General features: G+C 46.8%; 3 protein-coding genes and 1 non-coding gene across 5 annotated transcripts in view; 3 read left to right on the top strand and 1 right to left on the bottom strand.

The window, feature by feature from the left end:
* MSI1 (musashi RNA binding protein 1) overlaps positions 1–2,363 on the top strand; it is a 56,832-nt gene extending 54,469 nt beyond the window's left edge. For both annotated transcript variants that reach the window (XM_088175922.1, XM_014894622.2), the window contains exon 15: positions 89–2,363. The gene's annotated coding sequence lies outside the window, so the exon portion shown is untranslated. The remainder of the gene's footprint in view (positions 1–88) is intronic.
* A 1,097-nt stretch (positions 2,364–3,460) lies between these two features.
* PLA2G1B (phospholipase A2 group IB) lies at positions 3,461–6,515 on the top strand. The gene is made up of 4 exons (XM_088176259.1): positions 3,461–3,574; positions 4,654–4,904; positions 5,602–5,729; positions 6,340–6,515. The coding sequence occupies exons 1-4, from the start codon at positions 3,461–3,463 to the stop codon at positions 6,456–6,458; spliced, it is 612 nt and encodes a 203-aa protein (XP_088032385.1). The 3' UTR covers positions 6,459–6,515.
* A 5,728-nt stretch (positions 6,516–12,243) lies between these two features.
* On the bottom strand, positions 12,244–17,161 carry SIRT4 (sirtuin 4). The gene is given in 5 exon segments (XM_014894619.2): positions 12,244–12,297; positions 12,299–12,442; positions 13,536–13,830; positions 14,427–14,932; positions 17,098–17,161. Coding segments are annotated over 4 exon segments (960 nt in total). The 5' UTR covers positions 14,927–14,932; positions 17,098–17,161; the 3' UTR covers positions 12,244–12,276.
* A 1,363-nt stretch (positions 17,162–18,524) lies between these two features.
* LOC148221655 (U4 spliceosomal RNA) lies at positions 18,525–18,665 on the top strand. Its single transcript, XR_015807735.1, has one exon. It is a non-coding gene; the product is annotated as a U4 spliceosomal RNA (small nuclear RNA).
* Positions 18,666–18,958: the final 293 nt, after the last annotated feature.

Here is an 18,958-nt window from a genome sequence, read left to right as displayed (position 1 = left end):
CTGTCAGATCACACCAGAAGAAATTCCCAAGAGCAAAGCTGTGGTTGTTCTACATCGTGTCCCTTCCCTCCCCTGCTGTGTCCCACAGATTCCCCAGTGACCTAACCGAGGACAGCAAGTGGCTGGAGGATCTGGTGAGCCTCGGGGGATGAGCCAAGGTTACCTTTCTCTTGAATCAAACTGCACACTGCCGGCTGGCTGCCAGGCTCCTGCCGCCCTGCCCGATCTCTCCCTTTGACCAGACCACACTGGACTGAACCCGAGGAGATCATCTCGCTTTCCTACTAACCACCGACGGTTTACGCTTCCCCCTCCCTGCCCCCAGCCCACTGATTCTTCTTTTATTTATTTTATTAGCTGTTAGTTTTATTTTTTTATTTTATTTTTTTATCTTTTTTGGGGGCTGCCCCTTCTTTTTGTTGTTTGCTCTTTCCCGAGCTAGTAGACATATTTTATGAATTGGCTTTGTGATTGTGTTAGGTAGTTTTCATTGAGGAGTATTTTTATTTGGCTTTGAAACTGTTTTGAATATTTTCAACTCTGTTGTTGTTGTCGTCAGTGTTTTTAAAGCACGGTATGTAACAAGAATGCAGTTCTGAAGGGAAGAAAGAGACAGAGAGAGAGCAAAGGCTGAGAGGAACTGCTGTATTTCTATTTTTTTTAAAGAAACTGTTTTTAATTGTTTCTGTTTTGTAAATGTGAGGCTTTGAAAAGTGTGAAACTCCAAGGATCCGAAAAGTTGGACATCGCTATGGAACAAAACAAATGTATATTTTGCTAAGTGAAAAACACTATCCTTACAGCTGAAAGATTTTTTTTTTTCCTAGGTTTAGTTTTATGTGGGGTTTTCTTTTTCCTCCTGTATAATATGTAAATATCGTGAGCTGAACCTGGCTGCTGCCTGCAGCCTGGCTCCAAGGAGCAGCTCCAGGTCCTGGACTTGGTGCCGCAGCGTGAGCAATACTCTCCAGCAGAATCCTGACAGGACTTCGTTCTTTTTTTGTACACCTTTTACTGTAAGATTTTAAGACCTCTGATGAGATGAGCTGAAAGGGGGGCGGGGGGGCGGGCGGGGTGAAACGTACCAGCCATCGGCTGTTTTGCTGAGCGGGTTAAAGCTGCTTCCAATTGCTTGATGTACAGACTCCATCCCTGGGCTCCGTAGCGCCGGCTCTGGGCTGGCTTAGGGAAAGGGCTTTGCCGCCGTTGCTTGTCTTGGTTACTTTGAAAGGAATTCACTCTCCAAACTTTATCGCTTGTGTCAAGATTTCCTGGGAAAGGGGATCCTCCTCTGGAGGCGAGGGTGTCGGAAGGGGTGTCATCCAGGGGGAGATTTGGGTAGTCGTTCTCTGAAGGGCAGGGCTCTGGGATGGGGATTCATTAACAGGGGAGAAAAGCATTAGGGTGGTGATTTGGGGGCGGGTTAAGGGCTTCTCAGGGATTATATGAATTATAGAATTGCAGCTTCCCGTTTGCTTTACTCTGTGTTCTGAAGACTGTGGGAGTTTGTCCGTTGTCCTGTGTGGGGTGATCTGGTCCCTTCTCCAGAACCTGCTGGGGCTTCCCCCGGTTTGGTCCAGGCCCCTGCTAACCAGCACTCTGCCAGGGGAGGCCTCCAGCAGGAATACATGGGGCAGGTTTGGGTCTGGATTTCAGTGAACCAAAGACCTTGTTAAGGGGGGTGATTAAGCCTTTTATTAAGATGCAGCCAAACTCTTTTCCCAGGGAAATAACAGCTTCATCTTAAGTTTTAAAAATCATTCCCTCTCTTCCCCCAAACTGAGCCCCTGTAAAGGAGATGGGCATTTAGAAAAGGACTGGGAGGGCCACAGTGCCCACAGGGCCCTTTTTCTCTTCTGTCTCTCCCCCATCTGCTGGAATTTGTCCTGACCTGGGCGATGCGTTTGGAGAGTTCTGTTTAGGTAAAAAGGTACTTAACAGATCAGTACTGAAAACACAAAGCAATAATTTTTGTTACTGAGACAAGAGTCTGTATGTCTGTTTTTTTAAATATTTCCTAATTAAAGAAGAGCTGCATTTTATTGGGTTTATTTTTATTCTATATACTTCAAATTTGGGTCTGCGGACAGCGCTTTCCTCCCTCTTGGTGTATGCGCTGAGCTGCTTCCGTGCCCCCTCCAGACATCCCGGGCCAGCTGTGCTGCTGCTGGGCTGTGAGTCACTCTCTGGCCACTGCCTGGAGGCTGGGGCTCTGGTTTCAGGGTGGGCATTTTTTTAAAAAGAAATAAAGCTGTGTTTTTAAGCCAGTAAGTTATTACACTCCAGTGTTTGTTCTCTCCACACCTGTAACCCTTTTTCCAGATTTCAGTTTTAAATTCCTAATAAATTATTTGAAAACTGTCCTTCTCTGTCATTATTCAGGGGTGCGAGGTTTTCCAGTGGGGGAGGTTTCAGGACCTGGCAGGAGTTGAACGCTGCCTTAAGGATAAAAGCCCCAGGCAGGTCTCTGACTCACTGTTCTGCTCCCACACTTCGGCAGTGGCCCAGTTTATAATGTGAGGCAGATCTGGTTTCAGTAGAGACTGTGTCTCTTATTTACATTATGGAGGGTTTGTGTAAGTATTTGTAGGTTCAGAAAAGGAGATAATATGATGCTTACAGATTTGGCTCATACCCTGGATTCAATTGACTGTGGTGGACCAAGGAAGATAGAGTAAGGAAGTAAAATGTGGAGATGGGAAGTAAAGTCCTTAGCAGACAAAAGAGAGAATTTTAACAGTGTGGAATAGTAGGGAACTCTGCAATGGGGCTTATAAGAAAAGTCTTAAAAATAATTTAAGGCTTAAGCCTGTAAGTTGGAACCAGTTATAAGTTGAAATGAGTTCACAAGTGTGCTAAGGACCAGTGGCTTTGTATACAGCACAGGTTGGGGAAAACCAAAAATAGCATTGGTGGAAAAATCTTTACCCTGCTGGGATTTTTCTCATGAGGCACTCTTGTAATACTCATGTGCTAGCTTTCCCACACTTGGTGATCCTTTCGTTGAACTAAAAATGTAGGCAACTGTTGATTTATGATTTTTAAAAGGCCAGTTGACTGGAACTTTCTAGGAAACATCAATAATATATCAGATACTGAGAACAGAGGAAAAAGGAATCAGACTCCTAAGTTTCATAGGTAAGAAAACAATTTTTTAATGGTAAAAACAGAGAAGATAGAGAACTCTTTAAGTGAATATTGAAGGGAAAGTTGGCAGAATGATCTGTGGGCAAAAGACAGAATTCTTTTTTCTGAACTAACTGTGATGCAGACTGTCCTTTACATCAGCCTTTAATGTTTGTTCAATACTAAGAACAGTGAGAATCTTAAATTTGCAACTCGGCCTCTGTTTGGCTGTAGGTAACCCATGAGTGAGGAGCCTCAGAATGGGAGTGGTTGAAGAGATCAAAAAAGTCAGAATGGATCTGGTTGTTCAGCACCATGTCTAGCTTTTACCTAGATGTCCTATGGATATGTCAACATCCAGTGGATACTGTGGGTACCCTGGTGTAGTTTCAGACCCTGTGAGGAGGAAAGTGTCCTCATCAGCCCTTTTGGAACCTACTGGTGGATGGTGAGCCCAATTTCCTGCATGAGCACTCTGATGTATTGGGCTGTTGCAGAAAAGTACGACAGGGCCTCCTGCTCTGCTCTTAAAAGTTGAGGGTTTGTTTGGTGCTTTCGAAATCAATGCAGACTTGACAACCGTGTCTAGGAACCATAGCTTGAGTGTGTAAGAATGCCAAACCTGTAGCCCTGAAAATGCCAGAGCCTCTGGGATCTGAGTGCAGTGTTTTTACTCACTCCTGACTGATTCCAGGAAGATTTTCCTTACCCATTTTTTGAACTTCTTTCAAGGTTCCCAACTCTCCTCATCTCTCGACATAGAGAACCAAGGGTTCTTAACTGGATTCTGCACTGTTGTTGGAGAAAGAGAAACTGTTCTAAGTCACTGAAGTCTGCTGTGTCTGTTGAAACTTCTAAGCCTGGTTCATTTCCAGTCTAGATTGCTTAAGACCACATAAAACCAGATACTTCTCCTTGTTTAAGCTACATACAGAGGTTTTCAAGGTCAGTTGGCTCCTGTTTCTTGCCTAGGAGTACCTCCTCCTTTGTGGTTTTAAAGTAAAGAACAGCTTGATTTTTTTTCAGTTGAGCTCATGCGAAATGGTCATTTGATATGAGTGGACAACATGTAGCTTATTCTCTGAATTATGCCATGAGAACTCATGGAGAGATACAGGATTAATGATAAGTGGGATACCATAAAAAGAGGATGCAAGTGGCAGGTGGTTATTAGTGTGCCAGAAACTTCCAACTTAACCACCACACTGCTATTGATTTTTAGTAAGAGCCCTTAAAAATATCCAGATCTTTCAGGCTGATTTCTAATAATAGCACTACAAGAATTTAATAGCAAAAATCTAGAGAGCAAATATTTGCCTTTCTGTCTTTTATGGATTTAACTCAATTGGCCTTCAACTGGTCACGCCACAACCTACTGCCCACAGCATCTGATGGAAAAAGTCTGCATTTAGTAACATAAATACTGGCTGTTTTATCTCATACCCATGTCAAGGTGAGCTTGTTGTATAAAGACTCGTCTCCCTTAGCACCAGTGTGTGTGAAGTGCTGCAAGAATGAAGTTCCTAGCCCTGCTTTTTCTGCTGTCAGGTGCGTAGATGCCCTCATCCTCTCGCTGGTAACCCTGAACCTGACTTAACCGCTCTGTGTCTCTCCCCAGTGGGCGCAGCCAGCGCTGAGGTGTCGCCCCGGGCTGTGTGGCTGTTCCGTGAGCTGATCAAGTGCACCCTGCCCAAGAGCCACCCACTGCTGGACTTCAACGGCTACGGCTGCTACTGTGGCCTGGGGGGCAGCGGCACTCCAGTGGATGAGCTCGACAGGTTTATAAGACTCTGCTTTTACAAACTTCTTTCCTTGCTTGTACTTTCCTGCTTCGGCTTCATCTCAGCTGGCTCTGCCTATGAATGCTTACAAAACTCTCTGGCTGCTGTGAACAAAGTTTTCTTTCACAGATGGATTCAGGGGAAAAAGGATGTGTGATATCATACCTTATTACTAAGATAAAATATAATTACAGTAGTTCTTCCCTTCTATGGCAGCACAGTGTGCTCATTCCAGCATTTTCTTTGCAGCAGTGCTGGGCCAGCAGCCTGGATACAGCTCTGCACACTTTGCCCGGTGCTTGACCATCAACATGGCTGGGCTGCAAAATGCTAGGAAATGGCATGGACAATTTAGAGATACACAAATCTGGCAGCCAAGTCTTGGACTGTGTTGGCTGAGAGCTTGTCAGCTTCCAGGCACTGAGGGAGAAGTATAGGGTAGGCACGGGCTTTTGCTTCCCCTGTGCCCAATGAGCAACTGTGAAGATGCTCCCATAAGTATGTATGTACCAGATACGTCTTGGACCATGAGCCAGCACAACTTGTATCCCTTTGAGGTCCTTTGTGTCTGCCCTCTTATTGCTGGGTATCTTTCTTCTATTGTCAAAAGCCTTGCTAAAGCAAATATAGCATATTTGTACGTCTTACAGGTCAGTTGACCCTGTGATTTTGGTATTTTCTCCTTGTTTCCCAGGTGCTGCCAAGTACATGATAACTGCTACTCGCAGGCAAAGAAACTGGAAGCCTGCAGATTCCTCCTGGACAACCCCTACACTAAGTCTTACCAGTACAGCTGTTCTGATGGGAAGATCACATGTAGCAGTAGGTCCATTTCCACTTCACTCCAGATGTTCTCCAGCCTCTCTCAGGAAGGAGCAGGGCTGTTTCACTCACACCTCTGTGGCAGGAAGGCACAGTGCAAGCTCCTGCCAGGAGACCTGGTTGTTAGAGAGCACCTCATACAGGCACTGGAATGAGTATTCTCTATATAGCCCACAATTTAAAGTTTATGAAGATATACGGTATGGCAGGATACAGAGAAGCCTGTCTGGTTTTCAAGGGATTGAGCACTTTACTGGGAGGCCTTCTAATGGCAGTATCCAAGAGATCAGCATGTTAACTTTGCAATGATAAATAGTTTCTGCTGGACACGACACCTCTTAAAAATAGTGAAGCCTTTACAGGGTTCTGGAAGGGAGGTAAAGAGCAGAGAGGCTGGCAAATAGGGCTGCAGGGAAAGGAAGAAGGGGCAAGGAGAGAGACGGCCTGGCTGGAACACACAGCTTTGGGGGCAGGGAGTTAGTGGGCAGAAGCACCCCCAAAGCGATGGCAGTACTGAAACGAGTACACTGTGGCAGCAGAAATGCTAGCCCGAGCCACTGCAGCGCGGGGCGAAGGAGCCAGGCTTTGATCGCTCCTCTCTCTCCTCCAGGCAAGAACAAGGAGTGCGCCATGTTTATCTGCAACTGCGACCGCGCTGCTGCCGAGTGCTTCGCCAAGGCGCCCTACAACCCCGATCACAAGAACGTGGACGACAAACTGTGCAAGTAATCGCCCTCATGTGCGTCCGGCCGGCCGCAGGACCAACCAACCAAATAAATAATCCAAACCGGCACTCCTGACTGCTGTCCACTGCCGCGCCGAGGGGATGGGGCGGCGGGTGGGCCGTGAGGGAGGCCCCGCCCCCTCTGCCCACGGCCCCGTGTGGCGCGTGCGGCGCCCCCGCGTTCGCTGATTGGCTCTTGGAGGAGGCGGGGGCGGGGCGCACCTGCTCGAGGCCTCGCCCCGCCCCTCAGGTACGCGCGGGCTGGGGCTGCTGAGGGCGAGACTGCGGCTTCCTGCCCTCAGCGTCCTGAGGCTCCTCACGGCAACCCATCCTGCCCGCCCTCAGCCTCCCGAGACTCCTTAGCGCTCCCCTTCTGCCCGCCTGCGGCTCCTCAGGGCGTCCTTTCCGCCCGCCCTCACCCTCACGGCCGCCCTCACTTTCCCGGGACTCCTGAGGGCGCCCTTCACGCCTTCCCTCAGCCGCCCTCGCCTAGGGCTGCCCACGCGTTATCCACAGCACAGCTGTCCCTCTTCCCCGGGGGCGTCGCTGCGTGAGGGTCTTGAGCTGCTTGGTGCTCCTTTCTCCTGAGGGTCTCCTGTGTGCTTACCCTGGGGAGCCCTTCCCCTGCCCGGCGCTGCTCTCAGTCAGGAGCTGCAAGGAAGGAGGGTTGGCCTGGAGGGCAAGGAGCCGCTCTGAGGGACAGTCTCTGCCCCACTTTCCCAGCCCTGCCAAGGTCCTGTGCCAAAGCTGTCCCCCACCCTTCGTACCGGTTTTGCTGGCAGAGGTTTTTGGAGGTGTGGGTGAACTCCTGGGGCAGGGTCTACACACCCCCCTGCTTGCTGGGGGGCATGAGGGCCCCCGTTCATCAACAGGATGAACTGTACCCAAACTTGGAGCAGACCTCAAGGATCTGAGAGTGCTCTGGGAAATGAGAAACAAATGGAGAAGGAAGAAGCTGGCTTGGTATGTTACTGGAAGGTGCTTGCAATGCCATCCTACTGAAAGTAAATGTATCTTTAAGGACATTAGAATGATAATGAGAAAAGATAGTGAATTGCATTTAGTTCTTTTTTTCCTTGAAAAGGGGAAAGGATTGTGTCACAGCCAGACATTCCATTTTATGGCAGACTCACTCCTAGTTTTGTACCAGTATTCGTTGTTTATTTTTGCTCAGGTGTTTGTGTGCATGACTTTCTGGAAACATTGAGTGCTTGGAGTCCTCCACAGAAATCTTGAGGATCCTGGATGTGATCCAAAATGAATCATTCTCAGGGCTGGAAGAGCAAGATGAGGTCTCTTGTACTCACTCACTAGCTTAGATTCTCTGAAATCATTGTTTGTAGAACAGTAAAGCTCCTAAGTAAATGTTACTAAAATCCCCTTGTGATAAACCTCATTGTAAAGAAAAAAAGTAAAATATCATCCCTATCTGTAGGGAACACTTCACTTTTGAGCTGTATTATCACAAGTAGGGAAGATTGCTGGGGTGCATTGGAAGCATTTCAGAAACTGTTAGTATGAATTTTGCCTGTAACAGGAACTCTAGATTTGAGGTGAGCAGTACCTACTCCTGGCATTCAGCATTTGGAGCATGCTAGCATTCCATAGATAGATGAAGGCTCAAATTGATTCCATATCTGTTCTACTCCATACAGATTTTATCAGCCTGCTCTTACGTTTGGTCCCTTGATCACAATTCTCATTTCCATGCCACTTTGATGGTGTGAAAGCCCTACCATTAAATCCAAACATTCCCTATCCATAGGGAGCCTTCCCACATAATGCAGTGTCAGGCCCTGACGAACAGCACAGGTGGGGAGGCTGAAGGGGTTGTGCAAAGCTGCTCATTAGGGCTTTGAGGAACGTTGTGGGAAGAGCAAAGAGCAGGGCTGCTAACTGCTTGAACTGCCAGCATAGGGGAGTACAAGGAGTGCGTGAAGATCTTCTGCCATGCTGGCCTGTACTTGTGTTCCAAACCAGAATGGGATTGCCTGGAATGCCAGGTATCCCTGTGCTCGGCAAGGGGGAGCTCTGAGACCCTACACAGCACCACTGCTGCTGCATAGGATGCCGGAGAGAGAGCAGCTCCGTGGGCTCACTGCAAAAGTGAAGTCTCAGTCTCTTCTCTTTTCTCTATTGCCGTTTTCTATGCCAAGATTTCTCACTCTCTGCAGGGAGGGCTGAATTACTCTTAACTACATGGGCATTGCACAGATGAAAAAGAGTGCTCCAGCTGAGGCGAGCCATGCAGAGAGCAAACAATTCTGCTGATGGTAATGATCCTGTGTCAGTTTCTCTTTGGGCCTGGGACCAATTCCAGACACTCGCACTGTTGCTCGTCCTCTTCACCCCAGCTTCTCTTTTTCTCTGCCATTGTCTGGTTAGTGGTGCAGAAGGGAAGAAGTGCAGGAAGCGGTATCTTTCCTTGGTAAGATGGGGGGGTGACAGGGAGCTGCACACAGAATTGCAGGAACAGTCTAGAACAGTGGTTTTAAGGCCCATCTGGCTTGACTCTGCTGTTTCCCTGCCTGCTGCAAAAGCTGGGAGAGAGCGACACCCAAGGCAGTCACAGGGGAAGAAGCACACTCTAGATGGTAGATTTAGTCAGTTTCACTCCACTGAACCTCCCAAGTTCTCCATGTCCAGGGTTTTGGGTCATTTTCCAGAACTAATGAACAAGCAGGTACGTCAATAGGAGCAATCTGACTGTAATATGTGTGAGGCTGCACTTACACCACAGGCACCAAACCCTCTGGGCCATCTACATTCTGTGCTGCCCTCACTGGAGCTCAGCATGTGAAATACCTTCCTCAGGATGCTGGACTCATTACAGTTTGCTCTGAGAATTTGCCCAGAAACCAAGACAAGATTTGCCAAATGGGAAGTAACTTTTATTTGCTTTGGGTAACTCCAACCCCACTTTCAGAGGAGCAGAAGAAAAATCCATTATAAGGTACTCCCAGCTCCTCTATCCAAGCTTCAGGAGGAACAGCTGTAAGAAAAAGAGAAGAGCAAAAGCTGTTGATTCAGCTAATTTCATGTCATGACCTTTGGTGTAGGAATTTTAGGCTCTCTCAGGCATTTCTCATGTGAGCTTCTTAATGGTATCTTGGGGAATATGTTACGAAGTGTTCTGATCCTGCTCTAGAAGAGGTCAATTTTAGTAGTGCTGGATCAGCTTAGCAGAAAAAAGAAGGAACTTCTTCATCCCAGCCTCCTATAATGGTTATGGATATGCTCATTACCATCTAGTAATAAACGATGCACAGGAGGTTTATTGTAATGTTCATTTATTGTAAGTCATCGTCCTGGTGGCTTAAAAGTGCAATCGGTGGAGAGTTGGGGTAATGACTCATCTGACAGTGATGCTGAAGAGACACATCCTGACTCCTCTCCCACAGGCTCAGCTGCAGAACTGGAGAAGAGGCAGGGTACATGTGGGAGGTTTAGTTACCTGTCACAGAATTCATTCCAAGACTTGTTTTAGACTGCTTGGCAATGCTCCCACACCTCAAAATGCTAGCTCTACCTGCAGCCTCACTTTTTGAACAGGTCATGCAAGTTTTAAGGAGGGGGAGAAGATGATGTGGACACTGAGAAACTCAGCCCTAGCTCCTCTGCTAAGGAGCCATCAGTGTCTCTTCTTACAGGGAAGACCCCTACATGAAAATATGTGCTTTAGGCATGATTTCTGCAATAGCTTTGGTTGGTGGGACAGCTGTACTGTGGACAGGACAGCTCAAGATGGAGAGGTATTTGTGAGCTTTGCTCAGTGCCAAGCAGCAGAAACCTGAGTCATTGGAAAGTGGAGTCACCATTCCATGAGAGCAGAATGCAGGTGGGAGTCCTGAACTGCTCTTGCTCAGCTTCAGAGTGAAGCTGTCTCTCCTCTAACCCAATACAGCCAAATCTAGAAATGTGTTAAGCATCTTAATGCCCTCTAGCTTCTGCAGAAATTGGATGCCTTATGTATGCCTTAAATTCTGTGCTTTATTTGCTCTCTCCTGGCATGGATTTGAATTGACAACAAAGCAAAAATGAACTTTGGTCAGTGGTCCTTGCTTTGCTGCTTGACCTTTTAGCAGATGACTCTTGCATCCTTGTTTCCTACTGCTTGTTACAGTTCTTGTCAAAATATTAGTTCAGGACATGTTGGAGTAGGAGGGGGCACTCAGGAAACCCAACAATTAAACCCCTCAGAGCTAGAAGGGGGAGTGGTAGTTTCATGAAGGTCAGGTCAAAAATTTAGTCTTCTAGTTTGTGCCAGGATCTGTATTTTACACTGTAAACAGTCTGATAGAGCTTGCAATACCATCCTAAGGATTAACAAAAAATCACTACCCAGTAGTGATGGATCTCCTGTTAGGAGTGTGGAAATTGCACCTTTCAACAGAGATTACCTCCTGAGGGAGACTTATTGTACAGATTTAATTGTATTTCTCTCTTAATTCATCAGCTGCTAGTAATTACAACCTGCATTTTTGCAATGGAAGAAAACGAATCTAAACTGGCTACTGAGAATGTACTTAAATAAATCATAGGAGGGAGAGAAAATTACAATGCAAACAGTCTCAGTCTTCTAAACAATTTTAATTGATTCCTTAGCTATTCATTAATTAAACAACATCTTCAAAAAGTGCATTCTGGAAAATGTAGCAGCCTCACTGAAAGTAGTGCTCATCAGATTAGCTTAAAGTAACTCCTCTGGCATCTGAACAATATTTAATTTTTAAAGGGGTTGGATTGGAAGCAGTTTAGCTTGTCAACTTCTGAGTTGAGAGAAATGCTGACTTCCCCTCCATGCTGGAAGACGTCAGCCTTATAGCCTGTACTTCCAAATAATCTGTTACAAGAGCAGTGTTCTTGTGCAGCTTCTATTTTGAACCTTTTTCCTTTTAAGTGATAACTGCAGTTCCTCTTGCCTCCTTTTCCTCTTTGCACACTGTACAGTATCCCACCAGTGACACTGGATCCCCCAGCAGTGTCCTGCTTTCCCATATCGCCCTCCTGTGCTACAGCCTCAAATTACCTGGTTAAAAATCCCTGTCCCCTCCCTTCTCCTCTGGGAACAATTATAAGAAAGATATTTTGTCCTCAGACATGGTAGTCCAATTACTCTATCCCAATGAATGAAAAGGCTTTGTTTACAACAGCAAGGTAAGGCAGAAAAGCACTTTTTTTTCATCATCATTCTGTTTCTTGCTATCTGGAGATAGTTTCAATGGAGAGAACTGGTGAGGCTGACACGTGCGAGGCTTGCTGCCCTCTCCTGGTGCCCTCAGCACTGGATCTCACAGTTGCCTCTCGGAATTTTCCCCTTTCTGAGATGAGTCCTGCAGGAGAGAAAGAAAGAAGCTGCTTTATCGACTGAATTGATTATTTTAAACAGCAGTGTTTGATTAGGATTAGCTGGACCAATTCAATCAGGAACAGCTTTTTAATTGCCACTTGCAAAGGCAACAGTTGTGATCAGGTTCTCTGGAACTGCAGGTGATCCCTGTACTTTTCTGACAGTAACAAATGGATTGGAATTCTACACTACTGAGTCTTCTGGATACTCCTACCCAATTATTTGGGAGTGCTAGCACTTAGTATGTTTTTTTGTTTATGATCATGGAAAACAGTATCATGGCCCATCATGGGCAGACCAGCTGCAGATTACAATTTAGAGCCACCTTTTGGTGCAGTGAGGGAACATTTTGTCAGTCAGCACATCTCAGTCTCAGCATTTGCTAGGAACCCATATTGTTACCCTGTAAGGTGACTGACCAGGGAAGGTACTCACCTTGTAAAAATAACTTTAATCCTGACAGCTACTGAAGCTCAGCTGGTTGGGTCATGTGCAAACTATCAAAGGCAGCAGCTCTCCACAGCGGGAATTCAGCTTTAAGGATGCAAAGTGATCTAACCTGGTGGGCCCTATGTTAAGGACTGCAATTGGCAGCTTCTTCTCCCGGGCAGCCAGAGCAAACCTGTAACCAGAGTACACCTGCAGGAGTACCAGAAGACAAAATGACTGACAGCTTAGGCAAACAAAGAATTACAGAAAGGAATAAAATAATTGTCATGGTAATGGGACAGTGTACATACATGCTGTGTTAGGCAGCTGCACTGAGCTCAGGTAGGAAATATCTTTGTTCAGGAGTGCACAGAATAGAACAGCTTTTAACCTCTGTCAGTGAAGGATTTGCAATTTCATAAAAACTGAAACTTCAGAGCAGATTGAAGGGAAATGTTCTTGTCTTTTAGTAAATCTCTGCAGCAGTTTTTATTAGTTATCACAGCTACTTATATGCTGCACTTTGATGATTCTTGCATGGCCCAGCTGAGGTAGTACAAGAACAAACCTAAGGCATTTCAATCATTCCATCATTCCTGTACAGAGGATTATAAGCTTAAGAAGGGCAAGCTCAAGGAATTTGTATCCAGTATCCTGAAGCCAAGAGAATAACAATGAGGCAGCCTTGGTTTTATCTCCTTCTGGGAGGTGTTAGAATAACGTTTTTTAATGTAAAAGAACTTGTTCCTGGAAGAATTTATCTTACACAAACACTGTTACAAAAGCTTCTTTGGGTTTAGAAACTCCTGTTGTTTAGCTACCTTACCTAATAGATAAGAGACTAGTGGAGAAAACACATCATGATACAAAGGACAATCTCAAGCAGCAGAGATATTTCAGCTCTCTTACTGATAACTTAATACGGAATGAGAGGTCCTAAAACCTGGTATTTTACACAGTGTGCCATGAGGCCTAAAAAGCTACCAAAGGCCAAAAATTTCAGGTAAAAAAAATGTGAGGACTGAATTGCGTCAGGTATCTTGCCTTTATGGACAATTGTGACCTGATGGAGGAGGCAGCAGAGAGGTCTGAATGGAGGTAGCATGAAGTAGACTGGCAAGAGAGTGACAGGGAAGCCCAAACAGGTCACCCAAGAAGCCACATTCCAACCACAGTAAAAATAAAACACAAAGAAGCTCTGCAAAGGCTGATCCATTGGTAGTCCTAAGCTGTGAGACCAAGGATTGTTGCAGGCAGAGTAGCAGAGAAGTAGGAATGCAGTTTGGGAGGCTGACCTACTTACCTGCATAGAGGATCCTGCTACCAGCATGGAGTCTGATTCTGCCAGGCGTTGGTGTACAAACCTGACTTTTTCCTGGCTCACTGTATCTCCAAAGAAGGTCACATCAGGCTTCAGGATTCCACCACATTTCCGGCAGGCTGGGACTTGGAAATTGCGCACCTGCTCATCTGTCAGGAAGACATCCCCATCTGGAGCCACATCAAGTGCCTCAGCTTTCCAAGTGGGATTCAGAGCTTCAAAGTGCTCCTGGAGCTCAGAACGCAAGATTCGGTCTCCACAGGCCAAGCAGAAAACCCTGAAATTCAGAGCAAAGTCTTAATGGAGCGTTTCATGTCAGCTGAAGATCTGGAGACTCTAACTTGTTCCTTAGGAGCCTCTCATGATTTTCCACATTTATTTACCAAATGGTACAGGTCAAGGAGATGTCTTTCTACTCTGTTGCTTTGTAGGAATGCTCTAGAGGAAGTGATTTCAACTCTGCCACACATCCTCTCTCCCAGTTCAGGCTGTACTTTTTCATCTAGAAATTTGGGGTGAGCCCAGCCAGGCTGAGATAGTCCTTCTCCAATACATGTATCCCATGCAATTCATCCTCATGATCCCCTTGTTCTCTTTACTAAGAGGACATTTGCTGTACCAAGGAAAGAGGAAGTGGATGCAGGCTTCAAGGAAAGTGGTCCAATTAATACTCAAAAAAAATGGAGCGGTGGTCATGTTTCTTAAATACTGTGCTGTGAACAGCACTGGGTTGTGATCTTTTTCTCCACCCCAGCCCAACACCACCTTTGTGCCTGTCATCTCCAGGAATGCAGCATGGACATTTTGCCTCCTTTCTCAGCAGCTGACACTGCAGCTGCCTGTCAGACAACCCCGCTGTGGCAGCAGCTGTACCTGTGTGTGCAGCCGTGCAGCTCCGTCATGCGCTGGCTCCCGGCTTTGGTGTGAAGGGCATCCACGTTCTGGGTCACCAGCCAGTGCAGCTTGCCCAGCTTTTCCCAGTCTCTCAGTACCAGGTGTGCCTTGTTTGGCTGGTGGGAGGAGAACTGGGGCCAGCCCACGAAGTTCCTTGCCCAGTAGCGCTGGCGGGCGCTGGCGCTGCGGATGAACTCGGCGTGCTGGACGGGCCGTCTGTCTGTCCTGGCATAGAGCCCAACGCCCTCAGAGCGGTAATCGGGGATCCCTGACTCCGTGGAGATTCCAGCCCCAGTCATTACAAACAGCCTCTTGGAGTTAGAAACAAAGTGCTGCAGCTCCTCCACTTCCATGGGATCCGGGGGAAGACAGGCTGGCACGAAAGTCAAGTTTGGAGAGGCTCTGGATACAGAATAGGATCTGAAATGATGCAGTCTGACAGCTCTGAAAACTCCAGAGCACTTCGTGGCAGAAAACATGTTCAGCTAAAAGGCAAGAACAGAACACATTGCAGGTAAAAGAAAGCAAAAAAGCGTGTCCTTAATGCCATTTGCTTGCGACTCTCTGGAAGATTACGCTGTAAAGTATTCTTTGCTCTCTTTTTAGTAAAGAAACAAATTATTTCGGAAACTAACTAAAGCCCACCATCCAAGGACAGAATGTTCTTTTGGAACAGGGGAACACTGATCACAAAGTTAACAGCTCTGACTTGCAGGGTTCCTGCTGTTCTACACAGGTGTGAAGGATGGCTGCCTAAGAGGACTTGTAAAGAGCCCAGAAAGACCTGTGCATGTAAAGTCTTTCCCAGGTACGTGCAGCAGGCCAGAGAGGAAATGGCAGGAAGGCCAAGCACCTCACCCCAGAGGCACTGGTTGGTTCCTCCCCAGAAGAGACCCTTGTTCTGCATTTTTAACATTCTGCTGCTCCAAATCAGTCTTTTATACTTACCCCATCCTTTACATATGTTGTAGGAAGGGAGAGAAAAACAACCTTGAAATGCTGTTTTTTTCCTGGCAAAGGCCTTGACTGGAGTTACTCCTGTTTGGTGTGTTTTGGTTGTTTATTTTTTTTTACAAAGGCTTGGTGCAGAACAGGCCTTGAAATGGGACTGAAGATGATTAGGGCATTGTCTAAATGCCTCTGGCACCTCCTCTTTTGTGGGTCCCTCCTCCCCAGAGTCAGTGGGGAGCTGGAGGGGCACTGCTTTGCTTCTCCAGCAGACACAGGGGCATTCTGACAGAGGAGGTATCATCCAAAGTGTGTGGGGCAGAAGGAACTGCCTGGCAGGTAGGAATGGGAGGGACACCCTGCTTTAAGGGAGGAGTTCCACGCCCTGCTGAGGACAGGCAGGATGGCTTTGCTGATTAAGTAGCCTGGAATTGTGTGCAAGACCTGTTGAGACATGAGTGGATGGGTTTGGACTTTGATTTTGTTTGGGCTCTCCAGCAGTCTGCAGTTCTTTATTTCACTGTTTTAAAACTATTTTTTTCCTGGCCTCTCTATGGTTTTGCAACCAATGTACAAATAGCTTTGAAAGTAACAGTCCTGAGAATTCTGTCTGGTATTTCTGCCTCCTTAAATCTCCCTATGGAGGGGGACTTGTACAAGATGTGGAAGACAGAGGAAGAACTCTATTTAATGATAAAAGGGGATGATCTCCTGAACAGCTAAACTTCAGATGTATTTAAATATTGCTCCATTTACTGTAAGACCTAGTACTGGCAGGCAACTGAGGGCTTAGATGCATCTGAAGTCTAGGTGTTCAGCTCCAAGCATTGTGATAATAAATTGATACTAGCAGCAAAAGGTAGATTTGGCTCAGTTAGTCTTCAGTTCTCAAGGCTTTTTGTCATTATCAGTTGAAATGCAGGGAAGAATGGATAGACTCCACAGTCTGAATTGCTTTTTGTATCTAAGCAGTGACTCTGTTTGCAACGATTTTTGCTTTGTTTTGCTGTTTAGCAGGAGTCGTGTCAGGCATTCCCTCTGAAGAGGTTTAATTTCCCATATGAATTAATTAGAAGGGACAAAGTCTCCCAATAAACTAATTTGCTTTGAGAATAACTTGTGTCATGATGCTCCCCAAAGGCTGTTAAGCCAGTTTGATGGTAATTAAATTGCTTTAACTGATGGAAACTCTTCATTCCTGCCCCTTATCATCAAAAGATCTCTCAAAAGGAAATGTTCAGAGACAAAATGAAATAGAAATGTAATAGGGGTTGGCCCACAAGAGAGAGAAAGCAAAAATTACAGATCCATTTGAAAGCTGCTGTGAACCAAGTAAGGACTATGGAAGAGAAAAAGTTAAAGGATGCAGTATTTCTTGTCAAATACAAAGCTGCTTTTAAAATGGAAGTGCCCGGATTTAAAAAAAAATTACATGACAAGCGAAACTCTTTAAACCTAAGGAGATCTGAGGCTAGAGTTTGTTTTTAGCACACACCCAAGATGCTCCACAGGAAAAGATCAGGCAAGGTTAAGGTGAACGATAAACAGGTTCCTACAAACGGCTACGGGCCAGAAATCCGAAGGGACTCCCGCATCGTAGGGACTGCCACGTGTCTCTAGTGCTGTGACAGTGGCGGAGTGACACCGAACCGAACCGGTCTGATGCAATAGGAGCGATACGATAATAACGCCGAGCACTCACCTCTCATGGCGCTGCCGGAACGCGCCGGCCGCGGAAGGACAGGGCCGGCCTGCCGGACGGAGAGCCCTCTGGGAAATGTAGTTTATGGAAAAAAAAACAAACAACTCAAGCGCAAAGACTACAACTCCCATGTGTCAAAGGGAGCAGAGGGGGAGCGAAAGGTGTTCGCAACATCCCAACACCTGAGATCATTCCAAAACGCTGAGAGCTTCATAGCAGCCCTCAAGGAAACGTGTAAGGTTAAAATCCGAATTCATTTGATACAAATGCATGTGACAGCTTTGATAAAATGCATTATAGGTGCTTGTCCTTATAAAAGATGCATTTTCCTTTAACTGATACTAGTATGTTTCAGGCTTAAAATGTGGCTACATAAATAATGGAAGAAAAATCCACTGAGGGCTGTTAAAGACATCTGGCTTGGGAATTAGGGCAGTGCCAATCTGTCTGCTACAGACTCTGTGCACTCTGGCAGGAACCCATCGTGCCTCTCTGCTTGGTGCAGGTTTCAGTCTCAATAATCACCTGATAATTTGTAGTTTGCCTGGCAATAAGGCAGAAAACGTTTGCGTATGGGTGTGGGTTTTTGGTTTTTTCTTGGCTTTTCTTCAAATGAGAAATTTGTTCTGAGGAACAAATAATGAGGAAGGCCAGACTGCTGCATGGTAGCAGCCTGCTGCACTGGATGTCCAGCAGTTCTACAGACAATGGGCTCTTTCTAAAGATTGTAACTGCATTTCAAATGCATTCATCAAAGAGCTCTTGCTAAACAGTTCAAAACATTGTAGAAAGTTAGAAAGTTTTAATCAATATTTTTTGCCTCTTACAGTTATTTCAAAGGCCGAGCGACCGTGTAGCAGTGTGTTATTTTGTGATCACAAGGAAGAAGCGTATCCTGCTCGCTCGGTGTGGAGTGCCACCCTGCCTGTCCCTCTGTCCCTGGGCTTTGGTGTGGAGTGCAAGCGTCTTCTTGGCAGCGTCGTGAGTCTAAACGACTTTCAGTGATTTATACTTCAGGAGTTTAAACGTGTTTTAAACTGTTGGGTGATGACTTTGCTTAGGTGGTACCCGGCAGACGCCGTTTGTCCCTGGTGCTCCTCGAGAGTGTCCCCCTCCGCTCCGTGCGCTCCCTCCCGGCATGGAAAAAAGCGATTTTTGGCCAATGCCCCAGGCTCGAGCAGCGCCTTCCCGCATGCTCATTAACATAGTGCCCTCCCGGCAGCCTCCGCGGGTCCCGGTGGTGCCAGGGGCCCCCGCTCCATCCCTCCGTGGCCTCCCGGTCCATCCTCCGGGGCGGCAGCGCAGCGCGGGCCGCAGGCGGGACCGGTGCGCGGGGGGCAACGGGACCGGCCCCGAGCGGCCCCACTCGCCCTGACCGCGGCAGGGGCGCGGCGGGGCTGGGGCCGGGAGGGCGGGAATCACAAATCAGCTTTGCGCAGTGGCAGTATCGTAGCCAATGAGGTTAATCCGAGGCGCGATTATTGCTAATTGAAAACTTTTCCCAATACCCCGCCATGACGACTTGAAATATAGTCGGCATTGGCAATTTTTGAGAGCCTCTACGGAGGCGGATTTTGTGTGGTCAAAAAATAAGCTTGAACTGTACGAGAGGGGAATGTTTCTATTAGTTCTATCAGGAGTTCGGTCTGACAAGTGGTGGTGGCGTCTAGGTTTCGCTACTTCTTGCTTGACTGTTCCGTTCGTCCTTCAGCAGCTCTGAAAGGGACAGGAACAGAACTCTTTATCTGAAAGCACGCTCGGTTTATTAAACCCTGATCTTTTGCTGGAGCAGGTGACGGGGATGCTCGGGAAGAACTCGTGCTGGGATGAGATTCACCGGCGCTGTGGCCACCCGGGGCTG

The sequence above is a fragment of the Sturnus vulgaris genome, chromosome 19, assembly GCF_052056855.1.
Source record: "Sturnus vulgaris isolate bStuVul1 chromosome 19, bStuVul1.hap1, whole genome shotgun sequence".
Classification (NCBI taxonomy): domain Eukaryota; kingdom Metazoa; phylum Chordata; class Aves; order Passeriformes; family Sturnidae; genus Sturnus; species Sturnus vulgaris.
The sequence above is the reverse complement of the archived record's forward strand: the minus strand, read 5'-3'. Positions and strand labels throughout refer to the sequence as shown.